The sequence below is a fragment of the Globicephala melas genome, chromosome 1, assembly GCF_963455315.2.
Source record: "Globicephala melas chromosome 1, mGloMel1.2, whole genome shotgun sequence".
Classification (NCBI taxonomy): domain Eukaryota; kingdom Metazoa; phylum Chordata; class Mammalia; order Artiodactyla; family Delphinidae; genus Globicephala; species Globicephala melas.
Window position 1 is genome coordinate 236100 of NC_083314.1, and position 24952 is coordinate 261051.

At 45.9% G+C, this 24952-nt stretch overlaps 1 protein-coding gene across 2 annotated transcripts in view; it reads left to right on the forward strand.

The window, feature by feature from the left end:
- Positions 1-6246: 6246 nt before the first annotated feature.
- KDM5B (lysine demethylase 5B) overlaps positions 6247-24952 on the forward strand; it is an 85100-nt gene continuing 66394 nt past the window's right edge. The window contains exon 1 of one of the 2 annotated variants that reach the window (XR_009563155.2): positions 6247-6641. Coding sequence is in view for 1 of the 2 variants with exons in the window: in XM_030844390.3 (XP_030700250.1) it covers positions 6453-6641 (189 nt within the window). In the remaining variant the exon portion in view is untranslated. The remainder of the gene's footprint in view (positions 6642-24952) is intronic. The other variant, XM_030844390.3, reaches the window with a different exon arrangement.

Genomic DNA, 24952 nt, shown 5'->3' on the forward strand with positions numbered 1-24952 from the left:
TCTGCTAAACTTCCTGGCCAGGTGACCTTGGCCGAATGACTCAGTCTTTCTGAGCCCCAGTTCCTCATCTAGAAACTAAAGATAACGATGGCTACTCTCAGGTGTTCTTATGAGGATGAGAAGAAATCCTCCACAGGAAAATGCCCAGCATACGGCAAACACTCAATAAATGTCAGCACTTTTGTGCTAACAATGACTGTTTTTCGAACACGGAGACCAGCGATGCCTTCCTTTCTGTCATATTTGAGACGCCCATCTCCCTTTATTCCTAAATCCCCACCCAAATTTTTACTTTTAGACTCTTTTAGACTTTTTAGACTCTTTTAGATTTTTACTTTTAGACTTTGAGAACACTTCTGCATCTTGGCACCTCATTCGCACTCCTCTGAGGGCCTTAGAGGGGGCAAACAGTGGAGGAAGAGGGGAAAATAGGTATTTTTTAATTGAAGCACAGTGGATGTAAAATGAAAATAAATACTAAACAAGCCCTGGCAGGTCCCTCGGCAGCAGCGCAGATCGGGGTGAGCCGTCTGAGATGCTGTGCCTGTTGCCATGGTGTGTCCCAGGTGTGGGCTCCAGACTTTGCTGCAAGTTAGAGCTCTCCTTCCAGCCTAGAAGCATGAACTTGAGCCCCGGCAGGGAGGTGGGGAGCTGGGCAGGAGCTCACTTCTAGCCCTCAGCATCTCTCTCTGGTGCTCCCTTGGTAACCATTGTTCTCCCTGAAGGTCAGCAAACTCATCATCCCACCAGCCTCTCCAGGGAGGTGGCTCCACGCAGAACACACTCGGACCACAAGCATGTCTGGTTGGGCCACACACTGTTTTTTAGAAATTTGATTGAAGATTGAACATCTAAAAATCAGGAGAGATTGCATAAATAATTAGACTTCTGGCTTCTCTGGAAAATTGCAACTTCCTGCCACCCTGGCCTGAGCAGTGATGGCCCCGGTCGCCGGACGTGCATTCTCTTCTTCAGAGTCCACCTGGCTGGTTTCTCTCATTTATTTCTGTCCCCTGAAGGCATTTGAGTCTTTGGCCTTTGCTCTAAGTCAGGTCTTGGGAGACTTGAAGACTATGCTAGGTCCTGGTCTTATACCGGGCACCTGAAAAGATGGGGCACAAAGTGACCCCTTGAGTTGAAGGGCTGTGGGCAGAGGTAGGAGGGAAATGAATAGAAGATTGCAGCCAAGTGAATGATAAACAGTACAAAACAGACTGAAGAGATAAGCAATAGGGATTGATCTTGTATGTGATGTGGACAGCGTTCTGGAGGATGTAGGGGAGACATGGCAAGGAGCAATGGCCAAACCTTGAGGTGAGGTGGGTGTGAAGAAACTACTGCAGCTACATCTTCTTGAAAGCTAGCAAACAACAGGAAAAACTAACCTCCAAGCAGCATTTCTCCAACTGAGGGTCAGAATCCATAACAGGTTACAAAGCCAACCTCATGAGTCTCAACCGGCACGTGCGTCACTGTATAAGGGCAAGTATTGTTTTGTGAATCCGTTAGAATGTAAGTGAAGGTATTATAGATGACAGTCCAGAAAGTGTGAAACCAGCGTGGCTTAGAGGGGAGAGAATGGACACATGTTGGCAGCTGCAGGGCCAGCTGGTGGTCAGATTTGGGGTGGGGTTTCCATGTTCTCTTTCCTCAGCTTGGTGTTTAGGGAAGATCACAGGCTCCAGTGTTCCCATTCCAGTCCTAGCTCTGTTGTTACCTGTGTGATTTTGCCTAATAAACTCTTCTGAGTCTCAGTTTCTCCATTTGAAAAATGGCGACAGTATCACCCATCTACTTCACGGGGTTGGTATGTCCCATAGACTATGAATTACTCCCCAGCCACTGGTGTGGTCCTATTCCTGGTCGCACAGTATCTCTAGGTGCGCAGATAGCATCCCTTCCTGCCAGCGGAGAGAAGAAAGGGACTCAGCGTTAGGATTTTGTGTCAGACCCTGTGCCGGACATGTGACAGGATTTGGTTGAACGCTGGATTTCAAACGAGCACGGTGGATTCGGGAGTGCTCTGGCAAGTTCAGATATAATTAGTGTAGAAGTCCTTTTATTCCTGTTGCAAGACTTTCATCCTGGATGCAGAGAATTTCAAACATTCCAACCATCCAAGGCCCTAGAGCATGCTGAGAGGGGTCCTCAGTCCAGAGACCTTCCTTAGGGGTGACGGTGGCGGCTGCAGTGTGAACAAGGAACTTGAGTTCTTCTCTCTGCCTCTCACCTTTTCCCAGCAGAGTCCAGAACCTCCAAAGTGGCCCAACCTGAATGGGAGGAAACACCCCGAAGGGAGTGTGGGTAACGCTGCTACCCTGCCCCAGCCCTTTGGGCAGGGCTGGCGGCACCAGGACTGAGGCTCCCTGGGGAGGGACCCACACACCCAGGTAAACCAAAGTCCTGATCCTGGATCCCTTTGGGCTGAGCCAGAGAGAAGGGGTCCCATGACTGGAGAGGAAGAGAGGATGCTCCCAGGGACAGAAGCCCAGGGATGAGACCCTTGTCTCCGTGGGAGCTGATCTGCAAGGGCAGCCCCCATAGCTGCGGCTGGGGCAGAACCGGGAGCACAGAAGTCCCACCAAAGAGACGTGCAGCAGAGCAGGAGGGGTTGCTGGTTCCAGGGAAATAAGCAGGGCGGGGGAGCTGGGGAATGTCAGGGGCGCATCCCAGTGCGTGCCCCCCCCCCCACTGATCTGTTGTGAGACCTCTTCCTGCTTACCCTGGGCAACCAGATTCTTCTCCTTGTCCGGTCCAAAACTCCATCCTCGGCCAGACAGAGCCACAGACACTAAAGGCCATTTCCCTTCCCCTTCAACAAACGTGTGGAGCTCCTACCACGTGCCTGGTCCCGGGCTGGAGGCCGTGACTCCCTCCCTGCAGCGGTTTACAATCCGGTGGAGACCCTTGCCTGTGTACGGCACGAGGGCAGGGATGGCAGTGGAAAAAGACAAATGCCTGGTTAAAGGAACAGGAATAGAGAGACGCCGTGGGAGTGCACAAAATAAAGCAAAACACGGAGACCACCAAGGCGGCAGCTCATCCTGAGATCTCAAGGTCTGTGGGTCTGTCTCCACAGGGGACATCTGACACCAAGCATTCGGGCCCCAAAAGGGGTGGGAGAGGACGACAGTGGACTAGAGGGAGGGGCCGAGCTGGATCGTGAGGAGGCTAAGGAAAGGCCTGTGCGTCGGTGAAATTAGAGGAAAGGAGAGGAGAGAGGAGGTCCAGCAGCGTTGGGGAGGGATGAGCGCTGTGCAAAGGACGCTCGCAGAGACCGGGGGCCGCGCGGAGGGCAGACGCACGCCCACCCCGCGCGCCAGGAAAGCAGCCGGAGGCGGCGGCGGCCTCGGGGCGGGAGGTGCCCTCCACGTGCGCTACGTGCCGCGCGGGCCGCCCCCTTCGCGGCCGCCGGGGAGCCGGCCTCCCCACTCCTGGAGCCCAGTCCGGAGGTGGGCGCGGGACCAGGTCGCCCCCCCCAGTTTGCGAGTCTGCGGCGCCCGGAAGGAACGCGGGGGCGCCCCATCACCGGGCGGCCGGCCCGGGGTGCAGGATGCAGAGCCAGGGGCGCGGGCCGGGTGGGGTCGGGCAGGCTGTTCGGGAGGCCTGGGGGCTGAGCGGGCAGGAGGAGGATAGAGACCCCAGGGACGTGTGCGAGGCTCCGGGGCCGCACACAGGCGGCGGCTGGAGACGGAGCCCGGCGGGGCGGGGTGTCGTCCCGGGTGAGGAGGGGTTCCTGGACACGTGGCACCCGGACAGGGCTCGGTTACGCTCCGGCCGCCGGGACTGCCACCCACCGGCCGCGGCACCGGACGCGGCCGCGACGCCGGCCCGCCCCTGCCTCGCGGCCAGCTGCCCAGAGACCCGGACCTCCGACCGAGAGCGCAGCACAGCCACTGGGGAGCCCTGCGGCCGCTGAGCAGACAATGAGGCGCGTGCCCCGCCCCCAAGCGCCGCGCCGGCCGGCCAATCAGCGCCCACGCCGGCCGGCCAATCAGCGCGCGCGGCCGGTCTCTTTAAAAAAAGAAGGACCGGCGCGGCGCCGCTGTCAGCTGGGTGGATCCCTCCGCGCATGTAAACACACATCATAAAGGGCCGGGAGCGTCTCCGCCTCCCCGCGGGAGGAGCGGCCGCGGGCGCAGCGCCTTTTTCCGGAGGAGCTCTATGGTCCCCTCGCCGCCCGGCGGCCGACCCTCTCTCAGCGTCACGACGCGTCCGCGGGGAGCCGACAGCCGCTGCGCCGTCTGGAGCCACGAAATCCCGTGGCTGGGGTTGCTACCGGAAGTTGGGGACGCGAGGCCGGGAGGGGCGGGGGCGGCCCGCGGGCAGCTGGGGACTGGAGAGTTTTCTGTGGGTTCGCTGTCCTGCATCACGGTTGTAATCCGTACGTGTCTAGAGTTTTCCTCAAAGTTATGCCTACCTGGCTTGGCGGATGCCAATGCTAAGTGTGAAAATAGTCTTAACGTTGCTCCTAGGAAAGAGCACATGACAGGAAATCAAGTCTAGCGAGACCCTCTAAAGCACAGACCGCCCAAGGCAAAGAGCAACAACGAGGATTTTTTCTCCCCAGCGTTTTACTGTGAAAAAATTTGAAAGATTCAGCAAAGTTAAAACCATCTTTTGCAGCCGACTCCTCTATCCCCCGCACCTAGATTCTAACTTGCTATCTCATATCCTTCTTACACCGATGACTTTTTCTCTACTAGGATGCCAGCTGCCCTTGGCCTCAGTCTCCATTGTCATGGCTTAGGTAGGTCCCAAAGCCCTAGACAAATAAGGCCTGCCTTCTCCAAGGACCTTTCGGTTTACTTAAGAGTTTACTGAAGAGGAGCTTTCTCCCCTCGCCGGCCTTTTAGTCGAAGAATCCTCAAGGATGAGATCTGTTTACTCCAGGTGAATCTAAAAGCAGGGCTAGAACTCTGTTGACACCTACCTACGAAGGAGGCCCTGGCAAACGGTCCTTCCATGGGTTTGGCTGCTTTCTGGATAAAAGAGGCCTTTTTAAATGTGGAAGTCCTACTTTTTGAGTTCTCTCCCCTTTTCTGGGGAAGGATATTACCTGACCCCCCCCCCACCATGTGTCAAAATTGTTCTTACCTCTTAAAGTGCCTTCATGATCTGCTCTGCAAAATGGGGGTAATAGCAGTGCCTCCCAAGCGGGGTGGGAGTGAAGCTTCAAGGAGCGAATATACCACTACACACAAGGCATTTACAAGGATGTCTTACACACAGTAAGCATCAGATAAAGAAGGGCTCTCATTCAGGCTAATCACTCCCAGATTTACATCTCCACTTCTGATCTCTCCCCTTCTGATTTACACGCTGAGCCTGTTGGGTATCTCCAACTGTCCCAGACACCTCAGACTCAACATGGCCAGAAGTGGACCCACGAGCTCCCTCCCCAGACTGACTTCTTGTTCCCCAGCGATGCCAGTGGCCGCACCCACTCAGGCATGTACCTATACCCCTGAATCGCTCCTCCCCAATTTGTCACTTTTATGCCCTCCATTTGCATTCCTCCCTCCTAATGAATAGCATCACTGCCTTAATTTAGGCCCCGTCATTCCTCATCTGGATTATTTCAAGGCTCCCGCTCTTCTCATATCCAGCTTCGCCGTGTATTGCTCGCGGACCACACTTCCCTGCAACACCCTACCTTCCAATAAGTGAAGTCTCCACCACTTGTTAACCTAGGAATTTGGGCAAATTTCTTAATCAACCTATGCCTCTCTGTCGTTATTTGTAAAATGGAAACGAGTACCTGCCTCGTACGGTTGCTGTGCATATTAAAGATTAATCATGAAAGCACGTGGCACAGGGCCTAGGAGATGAAGTGATCAGAGTGTTAGTTTATTGTCCTCCTAACTGTTGTCTCACCTACAGGCTGTTGTCACGTTCAAGCTCTTCCCTCTACCTGGAAAAGCCTCCTCCGTCCCCGACACCCTGCGCCCCTCGGGGTCTGACCAGGTGTCCTTGCACTTCCACCACGGCGCTTCCCACGGGGCGGGACGGGACGGAGCGTACACCCGTGGGCCCGGCTTTTCCCCCAGACCTGTAACTTCCCGAGGGAGGGAAGGGGCTCTGGCACGTAGTCAGTGGTCAGTGGGTGCCGGGTGGGCTGGACCGTGAGGACGAGCTCCGTCCCCCGGGGGCCGCCCCGCCCGGCCCGGGGGCGGGCGCTCAGCACGGGCCGGGTGGGGGTGGGGTGGGACTCCTTTTCCTCGCCGTGGCGGCGGAGGCGCACGGCGTGGCTGGCGCGGCGCGGCATCGTCGGTCGGTGTCGGAGTCGGAGTCGGAGGAGCCGGAGTCTGAGGAACCGGATCCGAGGCTGAGGAGGAGGAGAAGAGGAGAAGGAAGAGGAGGAGAAGAAGGAGGAGAAGGATTAGGAGGAAGGCCAAGGAACCGGAGGAGGCCAAGAACCGTCGCTCAGCCGCGTCCGCGGCGCCGCGAGGATGGAGGCCCCCGGCCCGCGCCCCGCGCCGGCCCTCGGCGGCCCCGGCCCGCTGGGCGAGTTCCTGCCGCCGCCCGAGTGCCCGGTCTTCGAGCCCAGCTGGGAGGAGTTCGCCGACCCTTTCGCCTTCATCCACAAGATTCGGCCCATAGCCGAGCAGACAGGAATCTGCAAGGTGCGGCCGCCGCCGGTGAGTCTCGAGCGGGGCTCGCGGCCGGCCGGCGGGCGGCTGGGCCTCTGCGCGGGGCGAGGGGACAGCGGACGGAGCGCGGCCGGGGTTCGTATCCGGACGGAGAGGCGGCAGCACCACCACCGGCACCGGGGTCGTGGCCGTGCGCCGGAGCCCGCGGGGCGGAGGGCGGGCTGGCGCGGAGGCCCCCGGGCGCGGGTGCGGCGGGTGCGGGGCGCCGGGGGTGCGGGGTGCGCGCCCCGCGAGTTGTCGCGAGGAGGAAAGTTTTCAATATGGCGGCGGAGCCCCTGGTCCTTTGTGTGGAGGCGGCGGCGGCCCGGGCGGCTTCACCTGGCGCCCCACCCTCCGGCCCCGGACCCCCCGCCCCGGCCCGGACCCCTGGCGGGCCCCCCGGGCCGGGGACTAGGCGGGGCGACGGAGCCAGACGGGGGCACCGCGGGCCGGGCCGAGCGGACGTGCTGAGGGGGCGTGAGCGTGGGGTTCGGGGGGCGGCCGCCCAGAGGCTCCCCGGCCCCCGCCCCGAGAGCTGCACGCGGCGGGCGGCGTCAGCCCCGAAGGCGGAGGCCGCCCCGCGTCCCGACCCGGAGCGGAGGCCCCAGCGCAGCCCCCTGCCCGGGTGGGCGTGAGGGTGGGTGTTCCCGAAACGGTCACCAACGGCTGCAACGTCGGCGGAGAAGCCCTGCCGGCCCCTGCCCCCTCCCCTCCTCCTTTCCTCCCCTCCCCCCTCCCCTCCTCTCCCGTCACTTCCCCTCCCCCTCCCCCAGCCCCCGGCCGCAAACTCCGGACCCCTGGGCTGTGCCCACCTTTCGGACCGGCCGAGGCGGCCTCAGCAGTTGGATGGGCCGGGACCGTTGGCCGGAGGTTTAACTGCTTTTCCGACAGTTTGAGAAGCTTCTCCCCGCTCCGCCCCCGCTCCCTCGGAGGAAGCCCCCCCTCCCGCCCCTTTCTTTCTTAGGCTTGTTCTTTGTAATGACGTTGGAGTTGAGGGGTTCTGTGCGTAACCGCTCAGCCTGGAGAGCTGTGTCGAGGGAGATCCCGCCTGAGTCTGTCTGATCCCAAGTCCCCCCTCCCCCCGAATTGAAATGCGGACTCTATATTGGAGTTTTTCTTGGACTAGTTTGAAATGGAGGTGAAATACCTGTCTCCGGGAATAACTGGTCAGTTAGGATGGGGGAGATGATTGAGAATAGACGCCTTTCTCTCAAGAAGTAGACAAGGTTGATTGTCGTTGCTCAAGGGAAGTGCGTGTCGGTTGGAGCGCAGAGGCCTGCAGAAGTTGTGCGGTGATTGGGGCCAGGGTTTTAGTTGTGGAAGAATAGGGCATGGACAGGTAGCAGCGGAGCTTTGTGTCAGCGTTAGGGACGGGGACTGTGAATAGTCTGCGTTCGCATCCATGGGCGTCCGTTCTGAAACTAGGCAACTTGAGCAAGTTCTCGGTAGCCCAAGTGTGCAGTCGGTTCCTGGGGGGGAGTTGTCCTCCATGTTGGTATTGTGGTGCACTAGGGCTGGGGTAAACCCTTTATCTACTTTCTTTTCCTATTCCTTTTGTCGGGTTCTTTTCCTAGAAAGATAGTGTTGCTCTGGTTAGGTTTGGCTACTCATTTCAGCATCTTGGCCAGAATATTAATGGTAAGCTCTGCAAAATGTGTGATCTTTCTGCCTTTCCCCATTCTGAATGTCAGACAGACGTGATGGCCACCATTTTGTATTGAGAGTGGTACTTACTACAGCCGAGGAAGGGTATTAAAGAGGCACAAATAAATAATCCACAAACATAACCAGTGCTCTGTTTTGGAGACCTCCTTTGTGTGGAGGAGGCTTCTTCCTCCTTTGTTTAACAAACTCCTGTGCCAATTGGAAAGAGTTTGGGAGTATTTCTAGTTGATATAACCGCAAAAAGGGAAACCTTTCCAGAAGTTGTAGCTCTTGAAGAAGGGTCTTGTTGGAACAAAGGGATCTTAAGAGATGGAGATGTAAACAAGTCTTTGTTTTAGAAACCGTTTTCTTTTAGAAAGCTAACTGTGAACAAGTGGTTTCATATAGTTGAAATAAAGCAACAACAAACCAAGAGATAAATATTTTCCATGGCGATAGCTATATAATGCCCGTGTTTCTAGATGATTTGTTACCACTAAGTTTTTGGAATACAAGTGACTGTATTAAAACGGGGATTGGGTTTATTGGTATTTTATTTCTCGGAGATAAGGGGAAGAATTACAAAGCATTTCTATTTCCTTTTGTCCTTAACTTTGCATCTTTAATTAATGGTACTTAACGTAGCTTCAATTTATAGCTGCTTCTTAGTGATGGTCCTAAACTGCTTTGCTACTGAAACTTGAGGTTCACAGAAATTTGTTAATGAAAATATAGTAAGATAAGTATGATAAAAGGTAATAAAATCAAGAAGATGTTATTCAGATCCTGAGTTATAAGTTTAAAGAGGGTAGTAAACAAACCTATTTTCAAATTACATCAAGTATGTAGGATAACTAGGCTTGTTTCCTGGACTTTTTTTTTTTCCAATTTACAATTAATCTGACTTCTGGTTTGTTACCTTTAGATGCAAATTTTCATTTCCTTCTTGATGTACTTAGATTTCTTTTTAAGGACAAATTTTCCATGTCACTTTGTGGTATTTGTGGATGATTAATTTTAGGGGTATAACTATTAGGCAAAAATAGTGGACTGCTCAGTAAATACTTTTCTCAGTCTCTCGAGTTTGATAGGAATATATTTGATGGCTTCAGTAATTTACTCTTTTGCTCTCAAACATGTAACATTTGGCCATAGATAGGCAGATTCCACAAATTTCTTCTCTGGAGGTGTCCAGACGTTAGAGATTTAAGTCAAACCCCAGATGGCACAATAGACACATTTTTCAACTTTAACTTCCTGTGGTCATTAGTTTGATCCCTTAGGCTTCATAGCCAAAGTGTAAAACTTTCAAATGTTCTAATACAGTCAGTGTCTTAATCCAGTCAGTGTCTTTGATTGAGCCTGTTGGTTCCGCCCTTAGAACATGAAGGAACTTAAATATACTTCTCTTTGTACGGGGGGCGGGGAGGTGTGAGTGATACAGAGCTCTTTTACTCTCATTCCAGCCCATCATTCTCCCTAATGTTAGGTTTGCTTGACTGTGGCCTAATCCTCTCTGTTGTTTTTCCAGTTTCTTTGGTGTCATGAAATTTTTCTCTAGTTGTGATTCCTTGCCACCGTAAACCTTTTAATATTTGGGGGAAAAGCTTATCAATAGAAATATCCTTGAGCAAAGGAAGAACTTATAATTACTTTTTTAAAATAACAGTTTTGTTCAGACATAATATATTTACCATACAATTCATCAATTTAAAGTGTGCAATTCAGTAGTTTTTAGTATTTTCATGGAGTTTTACAACCATCATCACAATCAGTGTGTTAGAACATGTTTATCACCCGCAAAAGAAACCCTGTACCCAATTGTAACTAGTTTTTAAAGAGAAATTTAGAACTATACCTCTCAAAAGAAGAACTTTTTTTTCTCACTTGGTAGGAGGCTGGATTAAGTCCTGCAGTTTTAGTTTAAGTGCGTCTGCCTTAAAGTAAAAACAAACTTCATTTGTTGTAGCCTTTGAATGGGTGATTGGCTAAATTTGACTTTGCCAGTGGTAGATTGGTCACACTCACAGACATCCATCTAGCTGTAACTCTTAGTGAACTAATCAACAAGTTAATAATAGACTCTTAGAATGGAATGTGAGTGATATTGCAAATATATGAGACAGCTTTAGGTTTACATCCCCACCCCCACTGGAAAAGTTTCCTTTCCTGTGGTTGTAGGATTTGTTTTTAAACATGCAGTCTAAACGTTTTCTAAAGAGCAGAATGACTAGAGAATTGCCTTTGAAGAGTCTTAATAAATGTTCTGATTTAAAGCTGGGGTGTTGAGTTCATTATTGAGAGACACTGATAAGGAAAATTAGAGAAAATGATCAACCCTCGGTTTCATTCTTTGTCTCTAAGGTCCTTAATTTTTTTTATTTCCGATTGACAGATCAGTAGTAAACTCATTTACTTATTTGTTTAGTTTGGGAGACAATAACAAAGTTCAGGATGCTTACAATACTTTAATATAGGCAGACAGAAATCTGCCAGTGAGAGAATTTTCTTTTAGAAAGGCAAAAATATCATTGTGAACTATTCAATTTAAAATAAAAACAAAAAGGAATCTGGTTTATGTGCTGTAAATGGGAGCTTTTTGCAGGCTTTGGTAACCTCTTGTTGTTTTAATTGGGCCACATTAAAGTTTGGTTGTAGAAAAGGATAGAGGGAGACCTCATGCCCCCAAATGAAAGTGCTGATTAATTAGGTTCCTGGATTTAGGTTCCACGAAGCCTACTTGTGTATCTCTTGGCAAAGGCCATCTATGGGTTTAAAGACCAGTAACCTGGAAAGACCTTGCTTTCCTCATTGTACAGTCCTTGCATTGAGCTGGTGGTGTGATTTTTCCTTTCTAAGAGAATTAGATATTCTTTGGAGATTATGCTAATATACCTGTTTTATGTGTAGAAGATGACTGCAGTCTCAAAAAAATTTTTTTTAATAATGTGGAATAAATGTTGGGAACTGAAGGACTGACTATACTTTCAGAAAGTTCTAAGTTTGGGTCCCTTGAAGAGGAATCATCAGAAGCACACCAGTGAGTCTCTTTGGGGTGAGTGGGTCCGTGCCATATCAGGGCCACTCTCATTTACTTTCGATTACTTAGGGTTTGAGAAACTAATAACTGGATTTTAAAATCTGAGTTGTGAGAAACTTGTCTAAGACATGAAAACTGTATGCAGCTTAACAAGGATTTCTTAAGTATTTATCAACTGCTGTGTCCTAGCATGGGATTAAAGAGAAAAATGAGACATTACCTTTGTACACCTAAAACAAATTCTTCTAAAAATGCTTTTTCTGTCATTAAATATTAGATGAGTTCAGTGGTGACTTTGCTTTTTCAGTCTCCAAGTTTATGAAGACTAATGGGGAGAAGCCGCCTCTAGGGCAGTGGGACATTTCTGTTTCGTAACTGTAAGATGGAAGAATTTGACTAAATGTATTCTTGCCTTTTAAAATTTTTTTTTAAACATTCAGAATTTTAATCGTAGACCATTCCTCTTAAAGCATTATTGCCATATTATGCCTTTGGACATGGCCTAGAGTCATCCCATCTGTTCCTCTGTTTTATTTCTTTTAATCATTTAAGTTTTCTTTCTGGACTTAAGACCAGTTACTTTGCTCTGCTAGAGGCTTCATTTCCAGGGTATAAATGACATTTTTTAAATTATGAAAATAATTCAAGCATACACAAAAGTGTAGAGAATATAGTCCCTTTACGTATTTTCCTGGGTGTAAGAGGACGGAAAGCAGAGCAGCAGTGTTGGAATTGAGAGCAAACTAGTGACCTCAGGTGTAGAGAACAACTTGGCTTAGCTTTTGTCTTATTCAGGGTGAGTGAGATTTGGGCAATTAGGAATGAGGTTTCTAGCCTTTAGTGAGAGATGGCCACTCTTTGCCTAATCAGGATGGGGATTGGATTTCTCAGTCTTTCCAGGGCCTTTGTTGCTTTGTGACACGTTTGTTGGAGCCTGTGTGGGAACCTGACCGCTGTCAGGCCAGCTCCTGGATGCAGAGGCGTGGTGGTCAGAGGTGGTTGTTGGAGGTGGTGCCTGTCGCTCCCTTTTCTGCCCTTGGTCCATTTTCCTGTCTGACGTCATCTCAGCAGCATAGAGCTGGAAGTCGGGGGTGACCAAGAAGTAGAACGAAGTCCCTTCTGGAAAAGGAGTTTGAAGGAAATGAGAGTCAAAGGGTCTAATGAGTGGCTGGTCAGGATGTCATTAGGTTCACTTTACTGTGAAGATGGTGGTTCCACTTCCAGCCTCGATGATGCAGTTCCTGTTTCAGCAGAATTGCTGATGAACACTTAGGTAGCCTCAGATGTTCAAAAGAAGTGAGTTAAAAGTCAAGCCATTGAAAAATATTTTCTGTAAATAACCCCTTAACGTCTAAGCACTCTCCTCCCCAAAATAATAACTTCATTTTTCAGGAACTAAGTTAAACATCACTAGGCAGAAGGTGACATAATAAACAGGTTTTTTTTAAACTTGTTGATTCCATTTCATTTGGAAATGTTATTTTACAACTGATGTAAATTTTAAGAAATATTTTGCAGGGATAAAAATAAGCTTTATCAAGGGGAGTGTATGTGGATTTTTATTTTTTCTATTACGTAAAAGAAGGAGTCAGTGTTTCTAAATTTTTTTAAATGAGTGGGTAGAGTCTTGAATCTAATACCATCATGACCTTGGACAAAGTTATTTTTTTCCAGTGTATGCCTTCTTATCTGCTATAAGGAGATCTGACACTGACTTAGAGCTGTTGTTCAGATTAATTGATGGATTGCAAGGAGCTTAAATTCCAAAGCTTTTACTTGCTCGCTGCTAAGAAGGGTCTGGGGACAGATTTAGAGAGACGAGGGTTAGTGCCAAATACATATCCCTCACTTCTCCTACAGTGAAGGGATTTTTAAAAGTGAAATTTGAAAAGTCAAAAGCCCAACATCAAAACTAGAATATACAAAGTGTAAATTCTTCTGTTGGTTAAGATGAAGCTTTTCTGTACCTGGATGTTCTTTTAAATTAGTTGAAATAAAAAAGTTTTTTCAGGTAGAGCTGTTATAAATTATTTCAGAAATTTTGCAGTGTATGTGTGTTATACAGGCAGGAGGTTGGTAAGCTTTAAGAAGTGTTTAAAATTATTTAATTTTCCCTAGTGTGGGAAGGCTGTGATGCTGTGGAAGCCCTGCAGATGGAGAGCATTATATTTTGTCTAACATAATTTAAATAGTCCCAATTCTTGCCTGAAGGGTTAGTAGATTGAGTCTTTAATAAGTTGCTCGTAAAGTGAGGAGAAAAGTAGAAGAGGTGTCAGGGAAAAGGTTTATTTTGGTCTTCAGGACAGAGCCCGATTATATTTTATTCTTTTACTAAGAAGTAGGCAGACTTTTTTTTTTTTTAAATCTAATTAGAGTTTCTATATGATCATACAGATTTGGATTCACCGTGGGGTTTTTTTGGTTTTTTTTTTTGCGGTACGCGGGCCTCTCTCGGCTGTGGCCTCTCCCGTTGCGGAGCACAGGCTCCGGACGCGCAGGCTCAGCGGCCATGGCTCACCGGCCCAGCCGCTCCGCGGCATGTGGGATCTTCCCGGACCGGGGCACGACCCTGTGTCCCCTGCATCGGCAGGCGGACTCTCAACCACTGCACCACCAGGGAAGCCCCACCGTGTTTTTTTGTTCAAATATGTTATGGGATCTCATAACATTGCTTCTTAGGTGGGCCCGTATATATTGTATTTCTACTATTGTGGCTTTTTTGTTTTTGTCTTGAATCAAGCAATTCACTCAATACGGTTTTCTGCATGTGTTAAAACACTGTCTAGTGGTGTACATACGAAGTTTTAAAATCTTTAAATGTTGAAAGTGTTTGTTTAATTGCGAGCACGTAGCTAGGCTGAGCTTCTCTTCCCAGCTATGTTCCTTGTGTGGCCCTAGGCAGATTTTTGTGCATTCCTACATTAATTCTTGCCACCTCAGAGCTTGATCAGATTGTAGTGTTAGAGAACTAAGTTTAAACCTGAGTGTGTTTTTAGCAGTTGGCTGAAGCTTTTGTTAAGCATGCGTTCCTATGAGGCATACAGATACCTGAACATGGCCATCTACTCCACTGCTAACTCCAGAGACAAAGGACAAATCCTGGCAAAACCACATAATTTCAAGGTCTTTAAGGCAAGATCCTCCCAATTTTCTGTGCGGTTGTACCAACTCATCATTTGGTGATATTTAAACCAGATGGGAACATGTCACCCTTGCCAGGCTTTAACTTGGACGGGGAGAGTGAGGATCTCTTAGGATTTGTATACTGGTGTCTTTTCATTTGTGGGACAGGGGGTGAGGCCATGGAGATGAGCAAGGTCTAGAAAGAATTTTGGGACTATAACCTCCATTTTGTAAAATTCCAGATATTCCAAGCTTTTTCCTCTCCCAGAGAGGCTCTTATGCAATATTTTGGACAAATTGAGAACAGCCACCAGATTTTCCAGCGGAAGGCTGGCTTCGGGGATTTGTGTAGGGTGTGAGTTTGGGGTTTTTAAAGATTGTACTTAATGGCAGCCCATTCTGCCATTCTTTCTATAAGTACTTTTTTTTTCTACTGCTAACCTTGTGGCTTTTCCTGTCTTCCAAGTGTAAAATACATCCTTGACTTATGTTAATAGATAATTGCTCATCAGATTTTTTTTTGAGGGGAACAGGGTTTAAAGTTTGATTTAGGATCCAAGGTAATTTGTTTTTGGTGGTTGGTATTAGCTAGCTAGGACGTGAAAACTTGCAGAGAATAGGGATTTCATGGAAAAATCGTGGAGCAGGAATCCAAACATTTGGCTTCTGATGTGTGTTCCATTATCTTCATGTTATCCTTGAGCTTCCAGCCTTGAGGTTGGAATTTCAAGGTTTTATTCCATTAACCTGCCTTTTTTTGTTTGTTTTAATAAATTTATTTATTTATTTATTTTTGGCTGCCTTGTGCTGTGCGTGGGCTTTCTCTGGTTGTGGCGAGCATGGCTACTCTTATGTGTGCAGGCTTCTCATTTTGGTGGCTTCTCTTGCTGCGGAGCACGGGCTCTAGGCGCGTGGGCTTCAGTAGCTGTGGCATGTGGGCTCAGTAGTTGTGGCTCACGGGCTCTAGAGTGCAGGCTCAGTAGTTGTGGCACACAGGCTTAGTTGCTCCGTGGCATGTGGTATCTTCCCAGACCAGGGCTCGAACCTGTGCCCACTGCATTGGCAGGCAGATTCTTAACCACTGCGCCACCAGGGAAGCCCTAACCTGCCTTTTAAAATGAGGATAATTCTGGCCCTGCTTTACATGATGAGGCATAAAGAGGTAAGTAAACATGCTCAAGGTCACCTGACTGCTAAGTGGAGGAGCCTGATATGAGCCCACACAGTACTCTTAACCATTATTTATATTGCCTATATCCACATGAAATTGGGATTACATAAGACGGCAGATGGAAAATTATGAATCTTTTTATTCTTTTTTTTTAAATTGAAGTGTAGTTGATTTACAGTATTGTGTTAGTTTCAGGTGTACAGCAAAGTAGTTCAGTTATATATATGCTTTTTCATATAATTTTCCATTATAGGTTATTGCAAGCTATTGAATATTGCTCCCTGTGTTATGCAGTAAACCCTTGTTGCTTATCTATTCTATGTATAGTAGTTTGTATCTGTTGATCCCATACTCCTAATTTATCCCTCTCCGACCCTCCCTTTCCCCCTTGGTACCCCTAAGTTTGTTTTCTCTGTCTGTGCGTCTGTTTCTGTGTTGTACATAGATTCATTGCTGTTATCTTTTAGATTTCACATATAACTGATATCATGTATTTGTCTTTGATTTACTTCACTCAGTATGATAATTTCTAGGTCCATCCATGTTGCTGCAAATGGCATCATTTCGTTCTTTTTTATGGCTGCGTAATAATCCATTGTATATATGTACCACATCTTTATCCATTCATCTGTTGATGGACACTTAGGTTGCTTCCGTGTCTTGGCGGTTGTGAATAGTGCTGCTATGAACATTGGGGTGCATGTAGCTTTTCAAAGTGTGGTTTTCTCCAGATACAGGCCCAGGAGTGGGATTGCTGGATCCTATGGTAACTCTGTTTTTAGTTTTTAAGGAACGTCCATACTATTCTCCATAGTGGCTGCACCAATTTACATTCCTACCAGCAGCGTAGGAGGGTTCCCTTTTCCCTTTTGTTAACTTAGTTCTTGCTGCTAAGGTAGGATTTTTTTCCCCCGCCTGTGCTGTGCGGCTTGCAGGATCTTAGTTTCCCGACCAGGGACTGAACTGAACCCGGGCCCATGGCATTGAAAGAGCCGAGTCCTAACCACTGGACTGCCAGTGAATTCCAAGGACAATTTTATAGATAAAGTTCAGTGTTCTTCTTTCTAATATGTGGTGGGCAGTGGCTCCTTTCGTAGATCCCAGAAATTAGCTGGGCTTTTGGGGAAGGAGAGTGTGATCTTCCTTTGCTTCTTTCTGGTTATCCTAACGCACTGAAGGAAAATCAGTACTAGAAAGCTGCCCTTATGTGATAACAAAGTACAGTACCATTTTATTTTGTCTGCTATAGTTGCCTGTAAAATGTAATTATAAAATTTTAAGTAAACCGTGTGTCCTTATTTTTTAACTAAACAATGTGTATGAGCTTGGCCATTCCATATACTTTTGGTTGGTTGGCTCATTTGTGTGGAAACTCCTGGCTCATCAGTTTCAGTGACCACTTAGCTTCAATTGGTAGAATATGGAAGAAGCTCCTCTGGCCGTTGGAAAGCTCAGCTAGGTTTGAGAACTACTAGTTTAGGTAATTCCCTGATGAGGTTTAGGCAGCTGTTAATATAAGGAATTTTCTTACCTGTTGACTTTGAATTAATAGAAATTCTCAGCTCCACTACAAGAAACTAAGGAATCCTTTCCGTCAGCTCTGGTGAATGAAGAAATGGATTGGGTCCTTGGGGTTGGTTATGGGTTCAATTCAGTACATTTATTGATATGTCAGTAAGTGCCAGGAATTGTGTTAAGGTTCTGCAGTTTACAACTTTGACTTAAAGGAACTCATAATCTGCTGGTGAGAAAGATCAGTAATTAGATTATATAGTAGGATGTATGCAAGTAATGGAAACTGCATATAGAATGGTTGAAGATAATAGGGTTGGGGGAATATGGAGGTGGGTGGAGTATGGGGAGAGGGGGCTGCCTGGGGGCATCTGGGAAAGCATTGGGTTAGGGAGGAAATAGGAGTGTAGAATGAGAGTGAGGGTCATGAGAACTCGCAGAAACACCAACATTTAAGGAATAAAGAGGATCTAGTTGGAGGCCGCAGGAAATGTGCAGGGAAGCCAAGGAGAGAAAAAAGCTGGTTTGTTGAGCCTGTATTTCAGACTTACATGACTTTTTGGTGATGATTTTCTTAAGTCTCAACTGTAGACACAGCTGTAAAATCCTCTATTTAAAATCTGGGAAAGTAGGTAATAGAAGAGTTTTTATAGTGTGTCCCATTGATACCAGGCAGCCATTCAAATGAGGACCAGTTTTATCAGGCTGGAACTTCCTCATATTTTAGGTTAAAGTGGGTCATCTTTTAAGTCAAATTGATTATTATTATTTTTGGCCGTGCCGCATGGCTTGCAGGATCTTAGTTCCCCCACCAGGGATTGAACCTGGGCCCTGGCAATGAAAGCGCAGAGTCCTAACCACTGGACCTCCAGGGGATTCCCCAAATTGATTATTAAATGTGGCAATAAATGTGAAAGAAATAAGATAGTGCTCTCTCTAAAACAGTAACACTGAGATACATTATAAATTTATTTTAAGAGTTTTGGACATGAGATTTATTTATCTACCATCCTAAATTGAGCTTGCCTGTGTAATAGTACACCCTTTTATCTTTCATACAGGAGATCTAGCCTTGAAGCATGGTCAGAATTAGAGTATACTGAATAGACTATCAGGTTGTCCTTGTGTAAATATTAGATGATCTGCAGTGGGATAAACAGAGCCGCTTCCTAGCAATTCCAGTTCAGGTTCAAGCTTCAGTTTTTTACTTCAGATAGGCTATTAGGGATCATATGTGTTCTAAAATTATTTCCACTTTTATTGCTAGACGTATAGTTAATATATCTTAATTGCAGCAGGACTGAAGAGCTGTTAAATATTTGCTTTTAGTGAAATGTATGGCTTACTATTTGTTTCTTTTTTGTTTGTTTTTTTAGTGCAGTTGCAAATGTGTCTTGAGATGGAACATCAAACAAAACAAAGATTTAGTATCTTCTCTGAGGCTCAGGCTGATTTTTAGTGTCACTACTGTCCCTTTCCTGACTTTGAATGTCCAGGAGTGACCACCAGTTTGTAAAGTACTAAAGGTGTAGAGCAGCAAGCGTTTATAGATCTAATGAGGCCTTAAAGTTAGGGTGTGGGATGTTTAACTTTCCCTGCCCTTGGTGCCCAGGTGGGTTTGGGTGTTGCTGAGTGAAGGTTGAGGGGGCAGAGTTCAACCTTGTTCCTAAACCCCTTCCCCGACAAATCTTTTTTTTTTTTTTTGACAAATCATTTTTTTAAAAAAAATATTTATTTATTTTTGGCTGCATTGGGTCTTCTTTGCTGCGCGCAGGCTTTCTCCAGTTGTGGCAAGCGGGGCCTACTCTTCGTGTGGTGCTCAGGCTTCTCGTTGCGGTGGCTTCTCTTGTTGTGGAGCATGGGCTCTAGGCATGCGGCCTTCAGTAGCTGTGGCATGTGGGCTCAGTAGTTGTGGCTCTTGGGCTCTAGAGCGCAGGTTCAGTAGTTGTGGCACACGGGTTTAGTTGCTTCGTGGCATGTGGGATCTTCCTGGACCAGGGCTCAAACCCATGTTCCCTGCATTGGCAGGCAGATTCTTAACCACTGCGCCACCAAGGAAGCCTGACAAATCATTTCTTGAACCTTTCTGAAGTATGTAATCTTTTCTTAACTTTAGCAGTCTCAGTTTTCTGTCAGAAAACTGCCTTTTCCTCACTGGGATCCTAGGTATGAAAGAAAACAATCAAAACTACTTACTAACTAATTTCCTTGCAGGAGGGGAACCGTGGCACTGTAGCTACTTGATCATAATATGGTTTGGTGTAGGCATATTGAAGTAACGTTTGCACCAGTTATAATTGCTGTAAGGGAGAAGGATCTGAAATTTCTTCTGGACTCGTTCAGTGACCATAAGATGTCTGTGAATGGCCTGAAATGAATAATGCTTTCCTGTTAACTTTTCATGATTGACCATCATGTTGTCAGCCCATTTCAGTGGAAGATGATTTGTTCTAGGGATTTAGCTTTCTTAGAATCCTTCCTTGTGAATTTTATAAATTTTTTAAAAAATAAATTTATTTATATATTTATTTGGCTGCATTGGGTCTTCGTTGCTGCGTGCAGGCTTTCTCTTGTGGCGAGCAGGGGCTACTCTTCATTGTGGTGTGTGGGCTTCTCATTGCGGTGGCTTCTCTTGTTGCAGAGCACGGGCTCTAGGTGCGTGGTCTTCAGTAGTTGTGGCACGAGGGCTCAGTAGTTGTGGCTTGCAGGCTCTAAAGCGCAGGCTCAGTAGTTGTGGCGCACTGGTTTAGTTGCTCCGTGGCAGGTGGGCTCTTCCTGGCCCAGGGCTGGAATCCGTGTCGCCTGCATTGGCAGGTGGATTTTTAACCACTGTGCCACTAGGGAAGCCCCCTCTGTGAATTTAAAAGGATACTTCCCTTATAGGCTTGATGAGACTTTTGGGATGTGCAAAAATCTGTATGAATCACTCCAGGTAACTTTGGTAGCTATCTATTAAGGACATTTTGGAAGAGTAAGATGGCCTCCATGTGATCTAGTTATTCCCTCTTACTGTTTATAAACCAGATTATACTTAGCTTGTTCGTACAGAGGGGCCGGGGAGGAAACTATTTCTTTGAGGTTTGAGAAGCAGTATCAATGGGAGGACTGTTTTATATCAATGTTTTCATATGGCTTTAACAATAATAAATTTAAGTAATTTAGAGGCCGTATAAATACAGATTATCATTTCCAAGATTTATTAAAAGTGGTGGAAAAGGAACTTATTGGGACTAATGCTTAATAAGTAAACACCATGACATGCCTCTTATGTATTTATTTATTTATTTATTTTTGGCCATGCTGGGTCATAGTTGCAGCACGCGGGATCTTTCATTGCAGCATGTGGGTTTAATTGCCCCACGGCATGTGGGGTCTTAGTTCCCCAACCAGGGATCGAACCCACATCCTTTGCATTGGAAGACGGATTCTTAACTACTGGACCACCAGGGAAGTCCCGACATGTCTCTTTTTTACTGGTGTATTTTCATTTACTAATAGATGGTCCATAGAAACAATGCTTTGCCTTCCCAAATACTTAATATTCAGAAATTAAAACACTCTTTTAAACAAGAAGTTGTGTAAAACTGAAAACTGGCTCTTACCAAGCCCCACCTATAGGAGTTAAAACTTTAACAAATGTTCTTATTCCTGGTACTTATTATCTTAGTACAACTATCAAAAGTCCGTGTATGTTTGCAAATGATTGCATTGGTATTTTCAGGTTCTTTTTGGTGGTAGGACTTTAGGGAAGAATGGGTTGCCATATGCTTTTCTAAAAACGTTGGCATTACACAAGCAGGTCAAGAAATCATTGTTAGTGAATGGAGAAAACACTTGAAGTGGCCGCTTTTAAAATCTGTGTGGACAGAGTTCTCTGGAGGGGCAGATTGGATGGGGAACCCTGTAGGGGTCTGTTAGTTGTTTCCAAGGTTTGGGCTGAGGACTTTTGGAGAGTTCACAGGACCTTTTCAGCAGGTCCGCGGGAACTTCCTCTTTTCAACAAAATGTTTATCTGTGACCAGCTTATCTTCATATATTTTAACCAAAACAACATATACAACAATTGATTGACAGCAGAAGATATGAAACTCCAGCTTATTTCTATTAAGCCAGACATTAAAGAGATTTGCAAAATCAAACTCTTCTCACCAATTCTTTGCTTATTATTAAATGAATTTTTTTAAATGTCTTTTAATTTCTAATGCAATAAAAATGAATGGATAGAACCTATCTGAAGTAAAACTCTTCGAAGCCGTCAATTTTTAAGAGTTTAAAGGGGACCTAAGGCCAAAAATTTGAGAGTTGCAGTACTAAAAAAGGAACTTAACTTCTGCAAAGGCTTGAATAGGAATAAATCTAGGACCTATGCATAAGCAGTTTCTCTTTGTGCTCAACCTTTGAAGAGGATATTATAACACCAGTAGAGGGTTTGGTAAAAACTTCCCTTATTCACCTATCTGTTGCTTCTGTGAAGTGAAAATTTTAAAGTGTTTTCAAAAAGGCAAACAGTAAGTTTTTCCACATAGCCAGTAACAACTGAACTGTCGAAGTGGGCCTTTATGGTCTCATTTTGTCAAGTTTAAATTTTTTTATATTAAAGATATGATTGTGTTTCATTTTCTGAGAGCGCTCTATTGGAATCAGAAGAGTTTGGAACACAAAAGATAAAAATTGATCCAAATGATTGACTTTTTATTTTGAACTGTTTTAGATATACAGAAAAATTGAGAAGATAGTTGAGTTCCCATATACTTCTCACCTCATTTCCCAGTTTCTTACCATTCTGCATTATCAGTATGACACATTTATTATAATCAGTGAACCACTGTTGTTATTAACCCAAGTCCATGAACTTACACAGATGAACTCAGGTTTTACCTAACGTCCTCTTCTGTTCCAGGATCTCATTCAGGACACCGCATTGCGTTTGGTTGTCAGGGCTCTTTAGGCTCTTCTTAGCTGTGGCAGTTTCTCAGATTTCTTGGTTTTGATGACCTTGACCGTTTTGAGGAGGACTGACTGGGTATATGGGCAAATTTTTTTCTTTTTTTTAAAGGGACATTTATTCTTGCAGTCTTTTCTGTTGGCTGTGGAATGATTTAAACACTAAAGCTGTGGGAGTTTTTGTATTACACTTAACTAAAGTAAACCCTGTGCTACAGTATGAACCTCGCTTGATACAGTTGCCCGTATCTAAATAAGGAGCATGATGTGTTTTTTTGTGTGTGTGTTTTTTTTTGTTGTTGTTTTTTTTTGCGGTACACGGGCCTCTCACTGTTGTGGCCTCTCCCGTTGTGGAGCACAGGCTCCGGACGCGCAGGCTCAGCGGCCATGGCTCACGGGCCCAGCCACTCCGCGGCATGTGGGATCTTCCTGGACCAGGGCACGAACCCATGTCCCCTGCATCGGCAGGCGGACTCTCAACCAGTGCGCCACCAGGGAAGCCCGCATGATGTGTTTTTACTAAAACATTGTTCTCTTTGTTTCCAAATTCTTGTCACCGGGTTTCCTTCATTGGCAAATTTTTAGCAGAGCTTTTTTGATTTTATATTTTTTAATCTTTAGCTTTACAGAGACATTTAAAATTAATTAGACTTTTTACTTGTTCAGTAACATTTATTGAACATCCATAGCACTGTTCTAGGAAGGTAGTTTTCATTTTAGATTCTTCCTTAATAACCATTTTTACACTTCTCTATAGAGGCAGAACATGCCATCATTAATAAAAGGCAGTCTCAGGCAGGCATCTGCAATCACTGTGATCATGTTGATTTCTTTTTTCCTGTAACTGCAGTATGTAAAATGTGACCCTGAATGGAGCTGAAACAAGCTTCCTAGAAGGTATAGATATTTTGTTTATAATGAATAACATTGGAAAGTAAAGGAAATAGCCTAAATGTCAAATACTAAGAAATTTTTTAAGTATCAATACAATGAAATGTTAACGTTCCCAGTATAGTAATAAGTAGAAGGCAATATAATTTTTTTTGGTTTGAAATTATGAAGATAAGCATTTTGGAAAAAATACTGGAAGGACGTGTAACAAAATGTAACAGGTTTTTCTCTGAGATTTTGGCTCATTTTTTCTTCCTTATATGTTTTTTCTGCAATTTCATCAGTAAGCGTTACTTTTGTATTAGGAAAAAAGTATCAGGAAGTTTTATGTAGTGGATATACAGGAAATGGCTTGGTCAGTATAAAATACTGATATGGGACCGTATGTAGGCTTGCCCACTAGAGTGTTGTTTTTTGTGTTACAGAAGCTGAATTCCATTGCCACCCTAGCAGCTCCTCTCTTGGCAGATCCATGCCTCTACCCTTGGATTAATAAACCTAAGACAATCTTATAGGAAGCTCTCTCTCTTTTTTTTTTTTTTTTTTTTTTTTGCGGTACAATGGCCTCTCACTGTTGGGGCCCCTCCCGTTGCGGAGCACAGGCTCCAGACGCGCAGGCTCAGCAGCCATGGCTCACGGGCCTAGCCGCTCCGCGGCATGTGGGATCTTCCCGGACCGGGGCACGATCCCGTGTCCCCTGCATCGGCAGGTGGACTCTCAACCACTGCGCCACTAGGGAAGCCCTCTTTTTTCTTCCTTTTTTTTTGGCCACACCACGCGGCATGTGGGATCTTATTTCCCCGACCAGGGATTGAACCTGGGCGTAGAGTCCTAACCACTGGACCGCCAGGGAATCCCCTAGGAAGCTCTTTAAGCATGGAAATATGACAGTACATTCTCTGACTTTAAAAAGCAAGATGCATGTATCTCAATGCTGGAAAAAGAGTACAGCAAAAAAATAGATTAATGGACCTTGAGTAGTATATATTAATGAATTCTATCTTATACAGATTTATAATGAAGATTAGAGAATCAAAACCACTGTGTTAAACATAACCAATCAAAAACAAAAACAAGGTTGCAGTAGGTTTCCTGGAAACTACAAAGCTTTGCAACATGAACATTCCCTAATCATTGTCTTTTTTTTTTTTACCATTTACTTTGTAAATGCCAGGCACCTGTCTAAAGGCTTTGCCCCTATTATTTTATTTAAGCCTCCTGGTTTCCCCTTTTTACATGTACGTAAGGCACAGGAAGATGAACCTAGTTCAGACCCACACAGTAGAGTCAGGATTTGAACCCAGGCAATGTGACTGAGAGCCTACCCTCTTTAACATCTGTTCTACTGTACAGGAGGTGGTAAAGGGCACCACTGTGCCTTAAAACTCAGCACTGAAGAAATGACAGATGAGGATGATACAGGGGAGCCCTTTTTTGTTTTTGCTTTTAATTTTATATGTTTATTCTGACTTTATTGAGTTAAATGTATAAAATAGCAATGTGTACACAGAGGGATTTAATACATAATATATATAATTATCTTTAAAAAGTCAGGATGCAAGTTAAAACAAAAAGTTATTTTCTCTCCCAAATATACTGTTATTTCTTTTTTAAAAAATGTTGCTTTTGGGCTTCCCTGGTGGCACAGTGGTTGAGAATCTGCCTGCCAATGCAGGGGACACGGGTTCGAGCCCTGGTCTGGGACGATCCCATATGCCGCGGAGCAACTGGGCCTGTGAGCCACAACTACTGAGCCTGTGCATCTGGAGCCTGTGCTCCGCAACAAGAGAGGCCGTGACAGTGAGAGGCCCGCGCACTGTGATGAAGAATGGCCCCCGCTCGCCGCAACTAGAGAAAGCCCACACGCAGCAACGAAGACCCAACACAACCAAAAATAAATAAATAAATAAATTTAATTAAAAAAAATGTTGCTTTCTTCTTTTTTTAAAGGGAACTTTATTATATATTTATTTATTTTTGGCTACATTGGGTCTT